Source organism: Platichthys flesus, chromosome 11, assembly GCF_949316205.1.
Source record: "Platichthys flesus chromosome 11, fPlaFle2.1, whole genome shotgun sequence".
NCBI classification, from domain to species: domain Eukaryota; kingdom Metazoa; phylum Chordata; class Actinopteri; order Pleuronectiformes; family Pleuronectidae; genus Platichthys; species Platichthys flesus.
Window position 1 is genome coordinate 14,220,890 of NC_084955.1, and position 14,341 is coordinate 14,235,230.

A 14,341-nucleotide genomic window follows, 5' to 3' on the forward strand; every position below is an offset into this window, starting at 1 on the left:
GTAAATTTGGCTTAGGAAGAAAAGCTCCAGATTCCCGGGTCCAGGAAGCGAACGCTCTGTATTCAGGAGAAGAAGCTTGTGTCCAGACCCGTGCGGATCAGACACAGGCTCCATCTGCACATGGACCGGTTTCCTGGGGCGAGATTGGGGGTGGTGGGGGGTGTGGGGGTAATGGAGGTTTAAGGGGTTGAGTCCTGATTGGATGTGGAGCAGATCTGAAGGTAAGAGTGTACAGCTGTGAGAGAGGAGCAAAAGGTCAACAGACTGGATTCGGTGGTTTGCGCAGTTGCGCCCGATGCGAGTCGACACTCGGCAGCTGCACAGTGACAGGGAGATTTACCAAGGCAAAGGTCTTCTCCCCACTCAAGGCTGAGATACTGCTCAGCTGTCTGCGAGCTGAAAAGTCTACTTATGCTTGGTTGTTGTTTATACCCTTCACATTTATATGATAAATACATGCAGGATCCATCGCATGCACGTCAATCTCAATCCAGATCTGGGCATGAGGGTGGTGTCACTCTCCTCCTCGGACCCTGGATAAGAAAACAAATTTCTCAAAGTGCTGAGCTTTTCTATTAGAACAACTCCATTGAGGACTCGAAGGCTTTGACTTCACCCCTCCCAGCAGGTTGAGCCGAGTCAAGAGAGAGTTGGGTTGTTTGGGCTCATCGGATGGTGATGGGCAGCTGTGAAAGGGAACACTTAACACCGAGAGAAGCCGAGTTGGAAGGGGATGTGTGACAAAGAGAGCAAACAATCTCCCTCCAGACAGCAGCAGTCACTGCTTTGTGTCGGACCAGTGGAGAGCAATCAATCAAACGTCAATTATGGTGAATGTGTGTCTCAGATTACGCCACTAAAAATCAATGTTTTTTATTAACTGCCGTTAAGAAAAATACTGGTGCACAGTCTGAAGCTGCCTGTTTGGAATGGGTTGCTTGCTCGGCCTGTGGTCACACTGGTCATGCTGGTTGCAGCTTTCGCTCTGAAACTGCAAAAGTGAGCTATGATCAACAGGATTCTGTTTTTTAAAGTCAGAGGTTTTTTCATAAACTGAAACTGAACTGGTTTTATTACTGTTCACATGTAAAGCTTATATATAAGTTTGAATGATTCACTCCACTGACCCGATCTTCAGACCCAACCTCACAATTTTTCTAAATAAAAGCTCTGAAATTCCGCTCGGTAAGAAGCATTGCGGGGACAAAACGAACATTGTGCTTTTACTTTGTTGAGAAATTACTAAAGAGGAAATTACTCAATGAAAAACAGCCTTATCTTAAGTTGGATGGAATCTCGGGCCTTGCAGTAAATTGAACGTCACCTTAAAGTTATCAAGGCTGGAGTTAGACAAGCTGAACGATATTAATTTCATGACATTCAAAGGAGGGAATATTTACATTTTCCCGGTAAAAGCTCCGGACAAAAGCTGATTGACACGTTCCCATGTGTCCCTCTGAAACTACTTAACTTATCTTGACTCACGTTTTCCTCCCTTGCCCCGAGTCAACCTGCTCCATCAGCCACAAAACTCCCCAGAACAAAAACACCCACGCTGAGGAGAGAAAGAATATCACACGGGGAGAGACGGGGAGAGAAAGACGATGCTCAGGACGGGAGGGGGAACGAGACATTTTTTTAGGTTCAAAGACGATCTTTTTCCCTTCCACTCTTCTCCATTCACTTTGTGCCACATTGGCCCCTGGGGGGATTGGGACTTTGCTTGTCACTGGTGCCATTCACCTGTCAGTCAGCATGATACAGGATCCTATACGGGCTCCATGAGCGGAAACTCCCGGCCAAGAGCGACATGAAGTCAGCACCTGTTTCTGCTGCAACAAAAAGCAAACTGACCAAAACATCATCTTCCTCGGCACACAACGTGACATTTTATTTTCATGTTCATCAGAAAACTCATTGATTAATCATCAGTTCTTCTAGTGCACAGAGTCCAGTTCATGTGTGTCTTGGGTTATGATTTTGCAGTTTGTCTAAGAAAGTTATTAATGTCAGTAGAATGATGATTCTACATAAAGCCTCTCTGGTGGGAAGGGACTCTGTTTCTTGGGCATTATAGTTTCAGATAAATGAGGGAGAGGAAAGACCCTGTTCCAATTTGGTGATGAGCAATCAGCTCTACCTAAACACAACAGTAAAATGTATAACTTACTTATGTAGGGATCAGTATTGATAATAATTATATTAAATAATAGAACATTCACCAAACCACTTTTGTACACCTTTTGAAACTTGAAACAATTAAATTATAAATATGTACTTTTAATATAGTAATATTTTAAATGCAGTACTTTTTACTTTTGGATAGTGTGATTTGTCTATGGGTGTTCTTTTGTCGATGTTTTTCTGTATGTGGTTTAGGAGATTATTCAGAATGACAGCAAAATTCAATTACATCAGTTTTTTGTCCTCATTGTTCATTTGATAACTCTCTCTAAAGCAAATTATCCCTTGGAGACACTGAAGCTCTATTTCTCTCTCTACTACACATCATATGATCCCGATCCAGAGTCCTCGTTCCTTTCCAGAGATTTTTCTGGGTCACCAAACTCTGGAATGACAAACCTGCTGAGATTGGATCTGTTACATCACTTATTGATTTGACATCCCTTCTCAAATCATTTAAAAAAGGATTTTAATGTCATTGTGAATCTTAATTTATGTTTTGTTGCATTTATCCTTTGTAACTTAGTTTTAAATGTGTTGCATCATGCGATCCCAGTAGCTGTTAATATTAAAATAAAAAGTTGAAAAAAAACGTTTGACAAAATAATCCCAATGTTATTTCCACGCTCTATACATGAGTATTTATGGTTTGAAAATTGTATTAATCCTAGAAGTCTCCTGAAGACAAGTAGTGAAACTCTGACGATATGATCCTATTGTGTAAATTCCCTGTGACTCTAAAGACGCTGAGCATATAACGACCCCCCCTCCAGCCCTCCATGCCAGAACAAAGTCTAGAATAACACAGAGAAAAGCATCTGGGGCACTTTAGGTGTTCTGAAACAGGAGACAGATTTCCGCAAGCAATCCCAGTCTGCTGTCCCACGTCCTCTGGTCCTCATGAAAAGTCACTTCTCTCTGTGCCACTACCACATACACACACACACACACACACACACACACACACACACACACAGAAGACATGGACTGCACTGGAGCCAGATTGACTCAGCATGTGAGTCTGAATTTGATCTGAAGTCAGCGTGTGGAGCTCATGACGATGCAGAGGCCTCCTGCAGCGGTGGCAGAGTTGCTTGTGTGTCTGTGTCACATGTGTGAAGGACCTCTGAGAAAACTGTTTGTAAGAATGCTGTCAATCAATGAATCAATCGGTCGGTAATGAGCACATGTAAATTGCTCACCGTCCAGACCAGCCATCAATATTCCTGTTTGTCTGAACACTGCTCCTTACACAACCCTGATTAACGCTCGGTAGGAATAACAGGTCCGATGTGAATGTCCTCGGCCTGGCTGTAACTCGAGAGCCTCGGGGTGGTATTGAGGGAATGCTGGGGGCCCTCCATGTGAAAAGGGTCCAGTCAGGCTTGGCCTGAGCCACACAGACCAGCACTCTCTCCATCCGCAGCCCCTCACAGCGGGATCCAGCCATCTGGACTCATTTCTGCTCCGACAGGGTGGCTCTCAAGGCCCATCTGTATGAGGGCTTTACACTCACAGTGGGCCCCAGGAATGTGCCTGTCTGGGAAGGAACTGTGGAGATTTAAGGGATGACGGTATAACGCAATATATCTTTTCACCCTGCACTCTGGAGCATGTCATTTCATCAACATCTGTATTTCATTTTTAGTATCCTGGATGACCGGGTTCAGTCAGTTTGGTTTTAGGCACCAAAAAAAGGCTTCAAATCACTTCATTATTGGCTGTGGTTGAGACGTTGAGGCTACAAACACATGCACAACATAAAAAACATTTTATTAAGCGATTTCCCTTAAACTCCATCTCCCGAAGTCCAGGTTGTCTTTCAAACATTAAAATTGTTATTTGTCTGTGTTGAAACGGTTATTCATGGTTTTTATAGTGATTAAGATTAAACTCCAATGTCACTGGTTGAATTTTTTGTATCAAAAAACGTTCTCACTCTTTCCTCAGATTAATTGGCTTTATGTTCAGTGTTGGCTTATCTAATGAAGGGGAAAATACCATAACAAAAGTTGTGAATCTAGAAATTATAGTATTCTCGGGTCATTGCTGTGTTTTGTTCCCAAGTTGAAATGAATTACTTGGTTTATTCTATATCCATCTATTTATCTATCTATCTATCTATCTATCTATCTATCTATCTATCTATCTATTTATCTATCTATCGATCTATCTATCTATCTATCTATCTATCTATCTATCTATACTTCTAACGAGCCTGCAACCTCAAAGTTGCTCATACAAATATGTAGTTACAGATATAAAGTATAAATATCTATATCTTTACGTATATCAAGTTATACAGGTAAATAATGGATTTATCACTAATAAAGTCATCTTTTAAACCCTTTTTAAATAGTACCTTATTAAAAACTCCATTCCGGCACAGAAAAAAAAAGTTTAGAATTTTTCTTTACAGAATTAAACTGAAAAATACATTGTTTTAAAGTTTTCAGAAATGATCAGTGTTCAGAGGAAAAGATGCAAGAGTGTCATAATAACAAATCTGTTAGAAGGAACGACATGTTCGTTTGAGGCGAGAGCTCCTGAGAGCAGAAAAAGAGAACAGAGTTTAGTTCTTTAGACCATTTTCCACCAGTGTTAATAATTAATCACAGATGAAAACAGCAGCTCGACTACTTTATCAGAGAGAACATGTGACTCCTGTGCATCACACAACAGTCTGCTTCTTACGTGAGGCTTCCTCTGCACATGGGAGTGAAACATAGCACATGTGGCACCTCTAGATGACCACACATTGATTTGCAACTTGTATATGAAGGAACCTGCGTCCCGTCCCTGCTGAGACTCTGATCAATGAGGTTCTTTTCTGAAGGACGATCCACACCACATTCATCTTCCGTGCAGGCGTCTGGCAGCCTTTTCACCGAAACCACTTTTAATCACATCCCCAGGGCCTCCCCGGGGTTTTCTCATTGAAAATGATTCTGAGATATTAATTCCAAGGACTGAGGCAGATCACCACGTGCTGCTTGTACTGTGGGCATGCCTGTATCTGTGTTACAGTTTCATGGTGCTGCTGTGTTGCACCATGAGTGCATTTCATGAACAAATGCACCCGGTGTTTCACAATCCAGCCTTGAGGATGACAGGTGTCAGAGACAGCCGTGCATCAGTGGCAGCTACAATGTGAATCCACCTTGTAGTTGCACAAAGCTTTGTTCTGCTTTCCAGCATACATCCATTCTCATTAGTTCACTGAGGTGCAGGAGCACTGGGCTCCGGGCCCTGGGAGTCCAATACAAGCAGGCAGCGACCCCTAGTGGTGTGTGTCTACTCAACATAGTGGAACCACTGGAGGAAAATATTGTAAATTTGGTCAAGTAGAAGGGCCTGTTAGTTCTTCTCAGTTGGCCAATCCGCAGCGTTGGAGCCTGTCATTGGCTAAAAGGGGGCTGTCAATCAAATCCTCCAGAGGCAGTTCTTCTATGATGTCCTCAGTGTGTTTCAGGAGCTGGTGGAGAACAGAGCTGCTCCGTGAAAAAATTATGTTCCTGCAGGAGCAGAGAAAAATAAAAGTAGGAATACCACAGTGAAACAAAAATACTCCATTACAAGACAAATTAAATTAAATTAAATAAAAACATTGTAAGCAAAATATACCCACAATAATTATCAAAAGTAATATTAAAATTGTTTGGGCAGATTTGCACCAGTCTACACAATATTATTTACATAATATAGTTTGTTAATTTTATAATGTTACTATGAATGCATGATGCTGCATGTGAATATTTTAATAGGATATGATTTTAAAATTGTTATATCCAAACAACATATTTTAGTATTATCATAGTAGATCATGGTCTTAGCCACAAAGTCAATATTAGCTATAGTGACTAAATAAATGTAGTCGAGTAAAAGGTAATTTATACTTTTTTTACTGAAAATGTGTGTACCTAATGTGCAAATTAAAAAGGCATAAAAAAAGTAAAGCAAAAGTAATCAAAATTTGTATTTTGAAAATATAATATAACACAATATAATATAATATAAATCCAATTTTGAGGCTCATGCATCGTAAATAAAAAGGTGATCATATCGATCATTTCTGATAATGATTGTTTGTTTTTTGTTTCATTAATTGATTATTTTTGGCACATTCCGTGGTTTTGCTTACACTCTGATTTGCATTCATATTACGGAGATCAACATGTAAATAATAATAAATATCCGGCTCCATATGTGTTTGACAGAGAATTAAAACATCAGCGCGTGTTCGATGCCCGGCTCACAGTCCGCTTGTCGTTCCCCTCTAACGCCCTTGGGTGGCGGGCCTGTTCCGCACGGAGCGCACTGTTCTCTGATTGGCCGCGGCGGCGTGCGCGTCCCCGTCGTCTCCTCCCGGTTTTCCTGGCATGACCTTTTCCCTTGGCAACCACTTCCTCCGAGCATCCACGGCCATCTTTGATTTCCAGCCATTCATGAAAAAGTTGCCTCGCGCATGTAAACACGCCGAACGGACGCGGTTTACGCACGAAGCGGCGGCACCGACCCACGGCGCGGTGTGTGTCTGTGTGCGTGTGTGCTTGTGCGTGTGTGGTTCCCGGCGAGCAGCGGCACAAACCGAGCAGAGCAGCAGGCTGTGACCCGCAGAGACCAAAGTGACACCGAGAGCGTACGTGCCACATTGTTCCTTCCTGCGCCCCGTGCGTTACACATACACACACGTCTCCTCTCGTGTGTTTCCAGCCACATGTGTGTTCCCTGCTGAGCGTGTGCGTGTGTGTGTAACAGTAACGTGTTGCGTGTGCGTGTGAAGCAGCTGCGTGTTGTGCTCCTGATCCGAACAGCAGGTGGAGCGCTATAATAAGCGATCATTGTGTGAAGGACACGGCAGCAGCAGAGCCTTGTTGTTGTTGTTGTTGTTGTTGTGCAGCTGCAGGGACGTGAAAGTGCATCAGCGTGGAGGTCAAACTGGGAAATAAGACCCTTACTGTTGTGTTGGCAGTGTGTATGTGTGTGTTTGTGTGACAGTAATATGAGCTGGCTCTCATGCTTGTTTTGTGCCCTGGCAGGATGAGAAAGAAGCAGACTGCCAAACAGAGGAAGACTGAGGAGACGACAGTGGTCCAGGAGTTTGTGGTGGAGAAGATCATTCGCCGCAGGGTCGCCGACGGGAGAGTGGAGTACTTTCTGAAGTGGAAAGGCTTCACCGAGTGAGTGAGGTGCTGCACCATCACACACTTGCTTCCTCACAGTTTTGGCAGTTGATGGTTTAGTGTGTTTTTCTTCTCCTCCCAGTGCGGACAACACGTGGGAACCCGAGGACAACCTGGACTGTCCGGAGCTCATCAACGAGTTCCTGAGAACCGCCCTCCATCTGGCGTACGAGAATGAGGAAGAGCACAGCGAGTTCATTCCCAAAGAAGAAATGACAGAGCAAGAGACGGAAATTGTGAGTATGTGAGGAATGCAGTGCCGGCCTGTCTGTGAGTGCAGTTGTTTTCCACGTTATTTACAGGACGTCTGCACCCGAATCTGTCAAAAGGAGGAACATGATTGGAATCCCTTTCTTGTTGAGCACCACATAAGATTCATAGTTGCACTCTTTCTCTTTCAGTCTCCTGAAATCAAAAGAGGCTGCATTGGAAAACAATAGCCATTGTTTAGAGATATCATTTCTGCTTTTTTTTTATGGTTTAATGTCTGCTTTTTAAGTGACAAACCAAATGGCATTTGTCGGTGGTTGGTTTAGCAACACCAATGAAAGTGAAAGCAGTAACATTTCCTCTTTTCTCGATGGGGCAGTAACACTAATGCTCATGTGGCCTCTGTGATTTCCTCTAACCACTGTACTTCTGTCCTTGTCCTTCTCCCCGTGCAGTCCTGCCTGCAGCCGCAGCAGCAGGCCTGCACTCTGCAGAGCGACGACGACGGCCTCCAGCCGAGCGACGGGCGTTCAGATTCCCCGGCCAACCTCGGCACTTGCCTCGAGCCTGAATGCATCATCGGCTCAACAGACAGACAGGGAGAGCTCATGTTCCTCGTCAAATGGTAACTCCGCTGCTTCCCCTTTTGCCAGCGGTTTGGTAAATGTATGCCTGGTGGGAGAAGTCCCACTAGTTTCTGAGGGCAGAAGCTACAAACCGCACTGGTTCAGACAAAAACATTCACGTGTCTTATTTATGCTGTTGGCATTGAGTAATTGGGCCACTTGCCAAACGTTTAGTGTGAAAGTTTGATTTACTGAAAGTCAAGTCAACATTTTCAGCCTGACAAAACATTTCCCAGATTCAAAAGCCAATTTTTGGCCTTTACCGTTAATGTAGGACTTTTGCCACATTTTAAAATAAGGTTTTGGAAGATGACTGTGCTGCAGTTCACTCTCAACAACACAGATATAAGAAAGTTGGAATAAAACTACAAACAAGTCTGTCACTGATAACGGACTCTTCAGACATCCCATGCCTGGCTGTGTGGATATCTACCGTCTCTGTCTGTAGTTTGTGAGCTAACATGGCGTTTGGAGGGTGATTCTCTACAAAGCTCCTTCACCTTATCTCCAATTGACAATTCTGTGACTCCAGTAACTGACTTGTTTTTGAAGTAGATCGTAAATCTCACTCATTATGGTCTTAAAAAAGTCTTCAGTTAAACCTCCTGTAACCTGCAGAAACCCTGATCATGGAGAGCATGTCCACAGTGAATGTCTTTGAGGACGTCCTCACACTAGAACACATTCAGACCAGTGTGTGTGATGACACTATGTTCTGACTGGTAGACTGCAGATTTACAGTTAACAAGTCTTGGTAAGAACTGCACAGCTAGTCAAATAATGTGTCTGTGGTTTCTTTTACAGTATTTGGTAAGTTTGGGAAAAAAAAACACATGACCCTAATTGCTAAATCTCGAAACCAAAACTTTATAACACAAATCTGCTGAATCAAAAGGATGTGTGAAGTCTCAAAGACGTGTTCATATAGAGTGCGTGGAGGATCTGTGTTCATAGCTCGACTTTTGTCAAAACACAATCAAACATCTGGTCATGTGCGCCGTTGGTCAATCAAATGCATGCATGCAAACGTTTTTTTTATGAATGTCTTCGCAATGTGAGGTATTATTTTGTCGTATACCTGTGAACATTGTACAGAGAGATGATCTGATTGCACTTTGATAACTTCTGCAACATCGTAAAATCCACTGCTCATTATAATATAAACATACTATAGTATAGTATAATATAGTGCTTTCTAAAACGTGGATGTGTTTTTCACAATCCTGCACCAAAACAAATCGTTATTGTAAGATCCGGTGCTTCAGAGCTCGATCTGTACAAGATACAGTTTAGAGAAATTCCTTTAGCATCTAATGCCCCAGACTTTGAGGAAATGGAAAACTAAATGGCTGCGTTACCTCTGTCTGTGCTTTCGAAAAAAAAAATGTGGTCCAGTCGTTTCTTTTTTAGCCGTGCCTTTGCAATTACCTATTCTAAATTGGTAGACGTGTGTGTTGCTGCTGAAACATTTTACACACATTAAAAATAGGTGGCGGTCTTTTTTGTAATGTTTTTACGTCTGCCGCGTGTTTCCCCACAGGAAGGACTCGGATGACGTGGCCCTGCTGCCTGCGCATGAAGCCAGCGCCAGGTGTCCCCAGGTGGTCATCGACTTCTACGAGCAGAAGCTGACCTGGCACTGTGGAGACGAGGAGCCGTGAAGCGCGCGCCTGTTAGCGTGTTCCCTTGTGTGTGTGTGTGTGTGTGTGTGAGTGTTTGTTTTGAGAACGGAGGAGAACTGGTAAACGGCTGCGTCCTCACCTGAAGCTTAGTTTAACCTCCATCCAGTGTCCTCCTCCAGCTGACATTAGAAGCACGCTGTGTGAAATTGCATCCCGGTAGGAGTTTCGGAAATCTGTCGACTGGAAGAACCTCCGCGGGGACGGATATTCAGGGCTCTCTGTCCCGTGGTGCTCAGCAAGGTCACTGTGCCTTTTGTGGAGACCGTGATGGAGACTTGAACTAACCTGTGTGTGAAGAGCAGCCGGTCTGAGGTCAGACTAACCTGTAGCAGCTTTGGTCGTGTGTCATCATGTAGCCGACACAATCACTGTGGACATGTGTTTTGTTTTCAAGACTACTGTTATATAGTAATTTAGTATCTCTAGTCCTCCACTGGTTTAGTGTGAGCGTTTTATCTTGTGTAGCAACACTTTGAAAAAAAGAGTGAACTAACTGTTGTCCGATCTGTACCTCCAGTGCACCTAGCTTTAGGTTGGATTGTCTAGACTAGAGCCCGACTGACATGGATGTTTGGAGGCTGATGCATTGTCTAACGAAGCCAACATAAAGGAAATAAGTGGGCTGTGATGGTTACATCATTTGAAGCAGACTTATCTCTTTTCATACATGAAGGCAGCATAAATGAGCCTTAATATGTCACTATGAAAGAAAGAAATGTAACTGAAGCTTGATATTTTACAATTTAATGTAACATCTAAAAATAAATAACTTTAAATACAAAGAAAACATGAATACAACCAAATAATTACAACTTTGATTAAGAACCTAATCAAAAATAAAGATAAACTATAGATTGCTTGGACACACCAAATTATGATATTTCCAACAGCCATATGCTTTTTCCAGGATTATTTTTTCTGTAAATAGAAAGTTATCATGATGTAGCATATCAGCAAAAATATTTACTGAATGTCTGTGAAAGTCTCATATCAGCCGTTGGTTTTTATCAACAGACAGATGAATCAGTCGGGCTCTAACGTGCATATTGTTTGAACCTGTATTGTTTGTGGTGTTTGTAGCCATGTTTTATACTTTGTCTCATTGTGTCTCACTGTGTCTCTATGACCTGTGTAGTTGAGGTTTTAAACACATGTATTTTAAAATGTGCCCCACCAGATAATGTCCCAGATCAGCTGCTATGAACCAAATGTTGTCACCTCTGATGAATCATCAAAAGTTGTTTTTATAAATTAATATTAGGTGCTTTTAGACAAAGAGAAATCCAGGCAATCATTATATACATTAGATAAATGGCTCGCCTAATAACTAAAAAAAGATTGTTAAATGTAGCACTTTAGACGTGAGACTGTCCACTGGTGGACAGCATTGTCTTCCAGTAATTCCACAGGCATGGACACGAAACCTGTCTCCTGACTCGACATATCTCCCATCGTAGTTATGGGACACTCAGCTGAACCTTTGACCTCCTAAAACTCACCTGCTACTGTAACTACTGTAACTGACCATAGATCTGTGAAGTCTCTGTGACTAAAGGAAAACATTTTGTGACAATTTCCTTTTTGTTTTTTTTTCTCTTTTTTTTCCATGTTTTTCAAATGTTAGACTATACCATCATGAAGTAAAAGAAATTATCAGAAAAATTGGTAATAGTGGATTTTTTTTTAAAGGGGAGGGGCTACTCACAGCCTTTGGTCTTTGGTCTTGTGACTTTATTTTGAAAACTTTTGCTCCTGGTTAGTAAAGCTAGGAATAAAAGGCTGAAGCACAAAGCTAAGCAGAGCATTATTCTGATGAATTTAAACTACTGAGATTCAACCTTAATGAAAGTTTTCATTTTCATTTTTCAATTATGAGAGAAGGCACAGACAACTCTACGAGTCAGGTAGGTTCATTATGCTTTTATCCTGTAAAGTAAGTTGATACCTCATGAAGAAAACACCATTGAAATCCCCCATGTCACATTTGGAAGCTTTAACTTCTGGTAAAGGCTTAAACAACAAACTTCTTTAACCTCCTGAGCAATAAAGGAAATGTTTTGGGTTTTTCCAGTTATGATTCTTGACGCGTTGCTCATAGCACTTCCTCTATCTGCCAATAACAAGTTCCCTTTTGACAAAACCACTGCATTCAGACCAGTGTTAGAGAGTCTCTCCTGTCTTCTCCATGCAGCAGGTGGTCAGTGTCTGGGTGCGGGACCCGCGGATACAAAAGAATGACTTCTGGCACGCCTTCATAGACTATGAAATTTGTTTACATGTGAGTAAAAGGATAGACATGAAATTGTTTTACTTTGTGGTTTTCTATGCACCACTGGAGTTTGGTGTGACCTGCCGTGTGTCCCACTTGTGTCGTGCTTCAGACCGACAGCGTGTGCTTCACCAAGAAGGTCTCTGCCGTGAGGAGGAGGTACAGCGAGTTCGTATGGCTTAGGCAGAAACTACAAGCAAACTCACAGCTAATGTAAGTTAATATTACTGTGTGGATTGAGCGGCAGCAAAAGATCACATTATCTTCCAGTTCTCCTGTTCAGATTGATCTGTTGAGGGTCATTCTCAGGGGTGTGTGTGTATGTGTGTGTGTTTTACAGGTTTCAGCTTCCTGAGCTGCCCGGGAAGAATCCCTTCTTCAGCCTGAACAACGCCCGACAGATCTCTGAGCGTATGACGGGGCTCCAGGATTTTCTGAAACAGTAAGAAATGATCCCACAGATCAAAACACTCAGGAACTTTGACATACTACAGCAGGGAGATAATAAAATTGGTAAATCAGTGTTTCCATAAACAACGGGGGCCTCGTGACTGCTGCTTTCACACGAGTAAAAAACAAGACAGCATGCAGTAACCTTACCTTGTTCTCCAGGATCCTGCAGAACCCTCTGCTGCTGTCGGACAGCTGCTTGCACCTCTTCCTGCAGTCGAAGCTCAGCGTGTCCAAGATCAAGGCCTGTGCTGCTGGAAGGACCCGCTTCTCCGTGGCGCAGGCGGTGCAGGGATGCGGCCTGAGAAGATTCCACTCCGAAGACGATCTGCAGAAGATACACTGCGACTCTGACTCTGACAGGTATTCTAATGAATCTTTTTCCACTCTTCCAAATTCAGCCTTTTCATTAAAAACACATTATTAGGTCACTTACCTGTAAGGATGGGTTTCTTACAGATAAACAACCTAATGTAGTTTTGATCTTATGCATGTAAATGTATACCTGTATATGTTTGTCGATGTAAGTATGTTTTTGTGTATTTGTTTCATTATTTACACCACACTTTTAAAGGTTCAATGTGTTAGATTTAGGTGAAAGGGATCTACTGGCAGAAATTGAATATTCATTTTTGCCCAAACTGGACAAACTAAACACCTTTTGAGTTTGTATGACAACTGAAGGCTACCACAGGTTTTCTGTCATGTTTGGAAGAGGAGGTTGAGGTGAGGGGTCTTCAGCTGCAACATGCAACTTCACCACTAGATGTCACTAAATTCTACACATTGGAAATTTAATTTGGGTTATGTTTTGTGTTGACCCTTTAATGTTTCATGCTTTGTTTTGACCTTGGAAAGCTTTTACGGCTCATTTGTTTTATAAATATCATTGTTATTTCTAATTTTACTATTTGTATAATTCTCAAAATGACTATACTTCAGTTTGAATTCATTTTCCATGCCCATAAATTGTTTTTTTTTTGTTGTTCCAGCTCAGATCCAGGGCCTCAGATGAAAGATTTGGAAATAAAGAAAGCAGCGAGTGCAGCTTCACTCGACCTCATGGGAAGCAGCCAGGAGAAATCTTTCAGCAGCTCATCTGACTCTACATGAAAACGTCCTCCTCATCCTGTGAAGAGGAAATCTGGCTGTTACCCCACCATACTGCACTTTGCACTTGTTGTCGTTTAATTTATGCATTTCTGTTCGAAACATGTTCAGTGAATAACAATAAAAGAATATCCAAGAAGAGTTGTTTACCTCCGTGTTCTGTCTGTGGTGGCATCCACTGGCCTGTAGATGGCAGTGTTGCTACATCCATCTGTTTGTAACTGTCTTGTATTTACTTCATAAACAAACCTCACAGAAGCAATATGAGTGCTGGTCATTTTCTACTGTGACACTGGTCATGTTGGTGCCCATAACACTGTGATATGTTCAGCAGTGACAGCATAATGCATCTCTGTGGCTGAACCTCTCCTAATAATAGAGTGTGAGGTGTGAGGTGTGGGGAGGCTGTCTCATGGTGGCCAATGCAGTGCTTAGCAGTGTGACATGTGTAATAGGGTCTCTGCAGAGCCTTCAGACAGCCCCCCTGTCAGCTGTGGGGCTGGTAGGAGGTCCAGTGGACTCCCGGCGGGCTCGCTCCTGTCTGAGAGGGCCACCAGGTAGACAGGCTCTACCGCTCCCTGCAGAACCAAATGCCAGCTGCACTGACAGGCCACCTTTTTCTATCTG

At 42.6% G+C, this 14,341-nt stretch overlaps 2 protein-coding genes across 3 annotated transcripts; both read left to right on the plus strand.

Moving 5' to 3' along the window:
* The first annotated feature begins 6,586 nt into the window (after positions 1-6,586).
* On the plus strand, positions 6,587-10,672 carry cbx3b (chromobox homolog 3b). 2 transcript variants are annotated; one of them, XM_062399270.1, is made up of 5 exons: positions 6,587-6,823; positions 7,224-7,364; positions 7,450-7,603; positions 8,033-8,202; positions 9,744-10,672. In XM_062399270.1, exons 2-5 carry the CDS (start codon positions 7,225-7,227, stop codon positions 9,862-9,864), a joined length of 585 nt encoding a protein of 194 aa, XP_062255254.1. In that variant the 5' UTR covers positions 6,587-6,823; position 7,224; the 3' UTR covers positions 9,865-10,672. The 2 variants fall into 2 exon arrangements, with proteins under 2 accessions (XP_062255254.1, XP_062255255.1); XM_062399271.1 differs by lacking the exon at positions 6,587-6,823 and adding an exon at positions 7,019-7,116.
* Positions 10,673-11,619: 947 nt separating this feature from the next.
* snx10b (sorting nexin 10b) lies at positions 11,620-13,976 on the plus strand. Its single transcript, XM_062399269.1, has 6 exons — positions 11,620-11,789; positions 12,077-12,163; positions 12,267-12,367; positions 12,495-12,596; positions 12,767-12,967; positions 13,597-13,976. The coding sequence occupies exons 1-6, from the start codon at positions 11,757-11,759 to the stop codon at positions 13,715-13,717; spliced, it is 645 nt and encodes a 214-aa protein (XP_062255253.1). The 5' UTR covers positions 11,620-11,756; the 3' UTR covers positions 13,718-13,976.
* Positions 13,977-14,341: the final 365 nt, after the last annotated feature.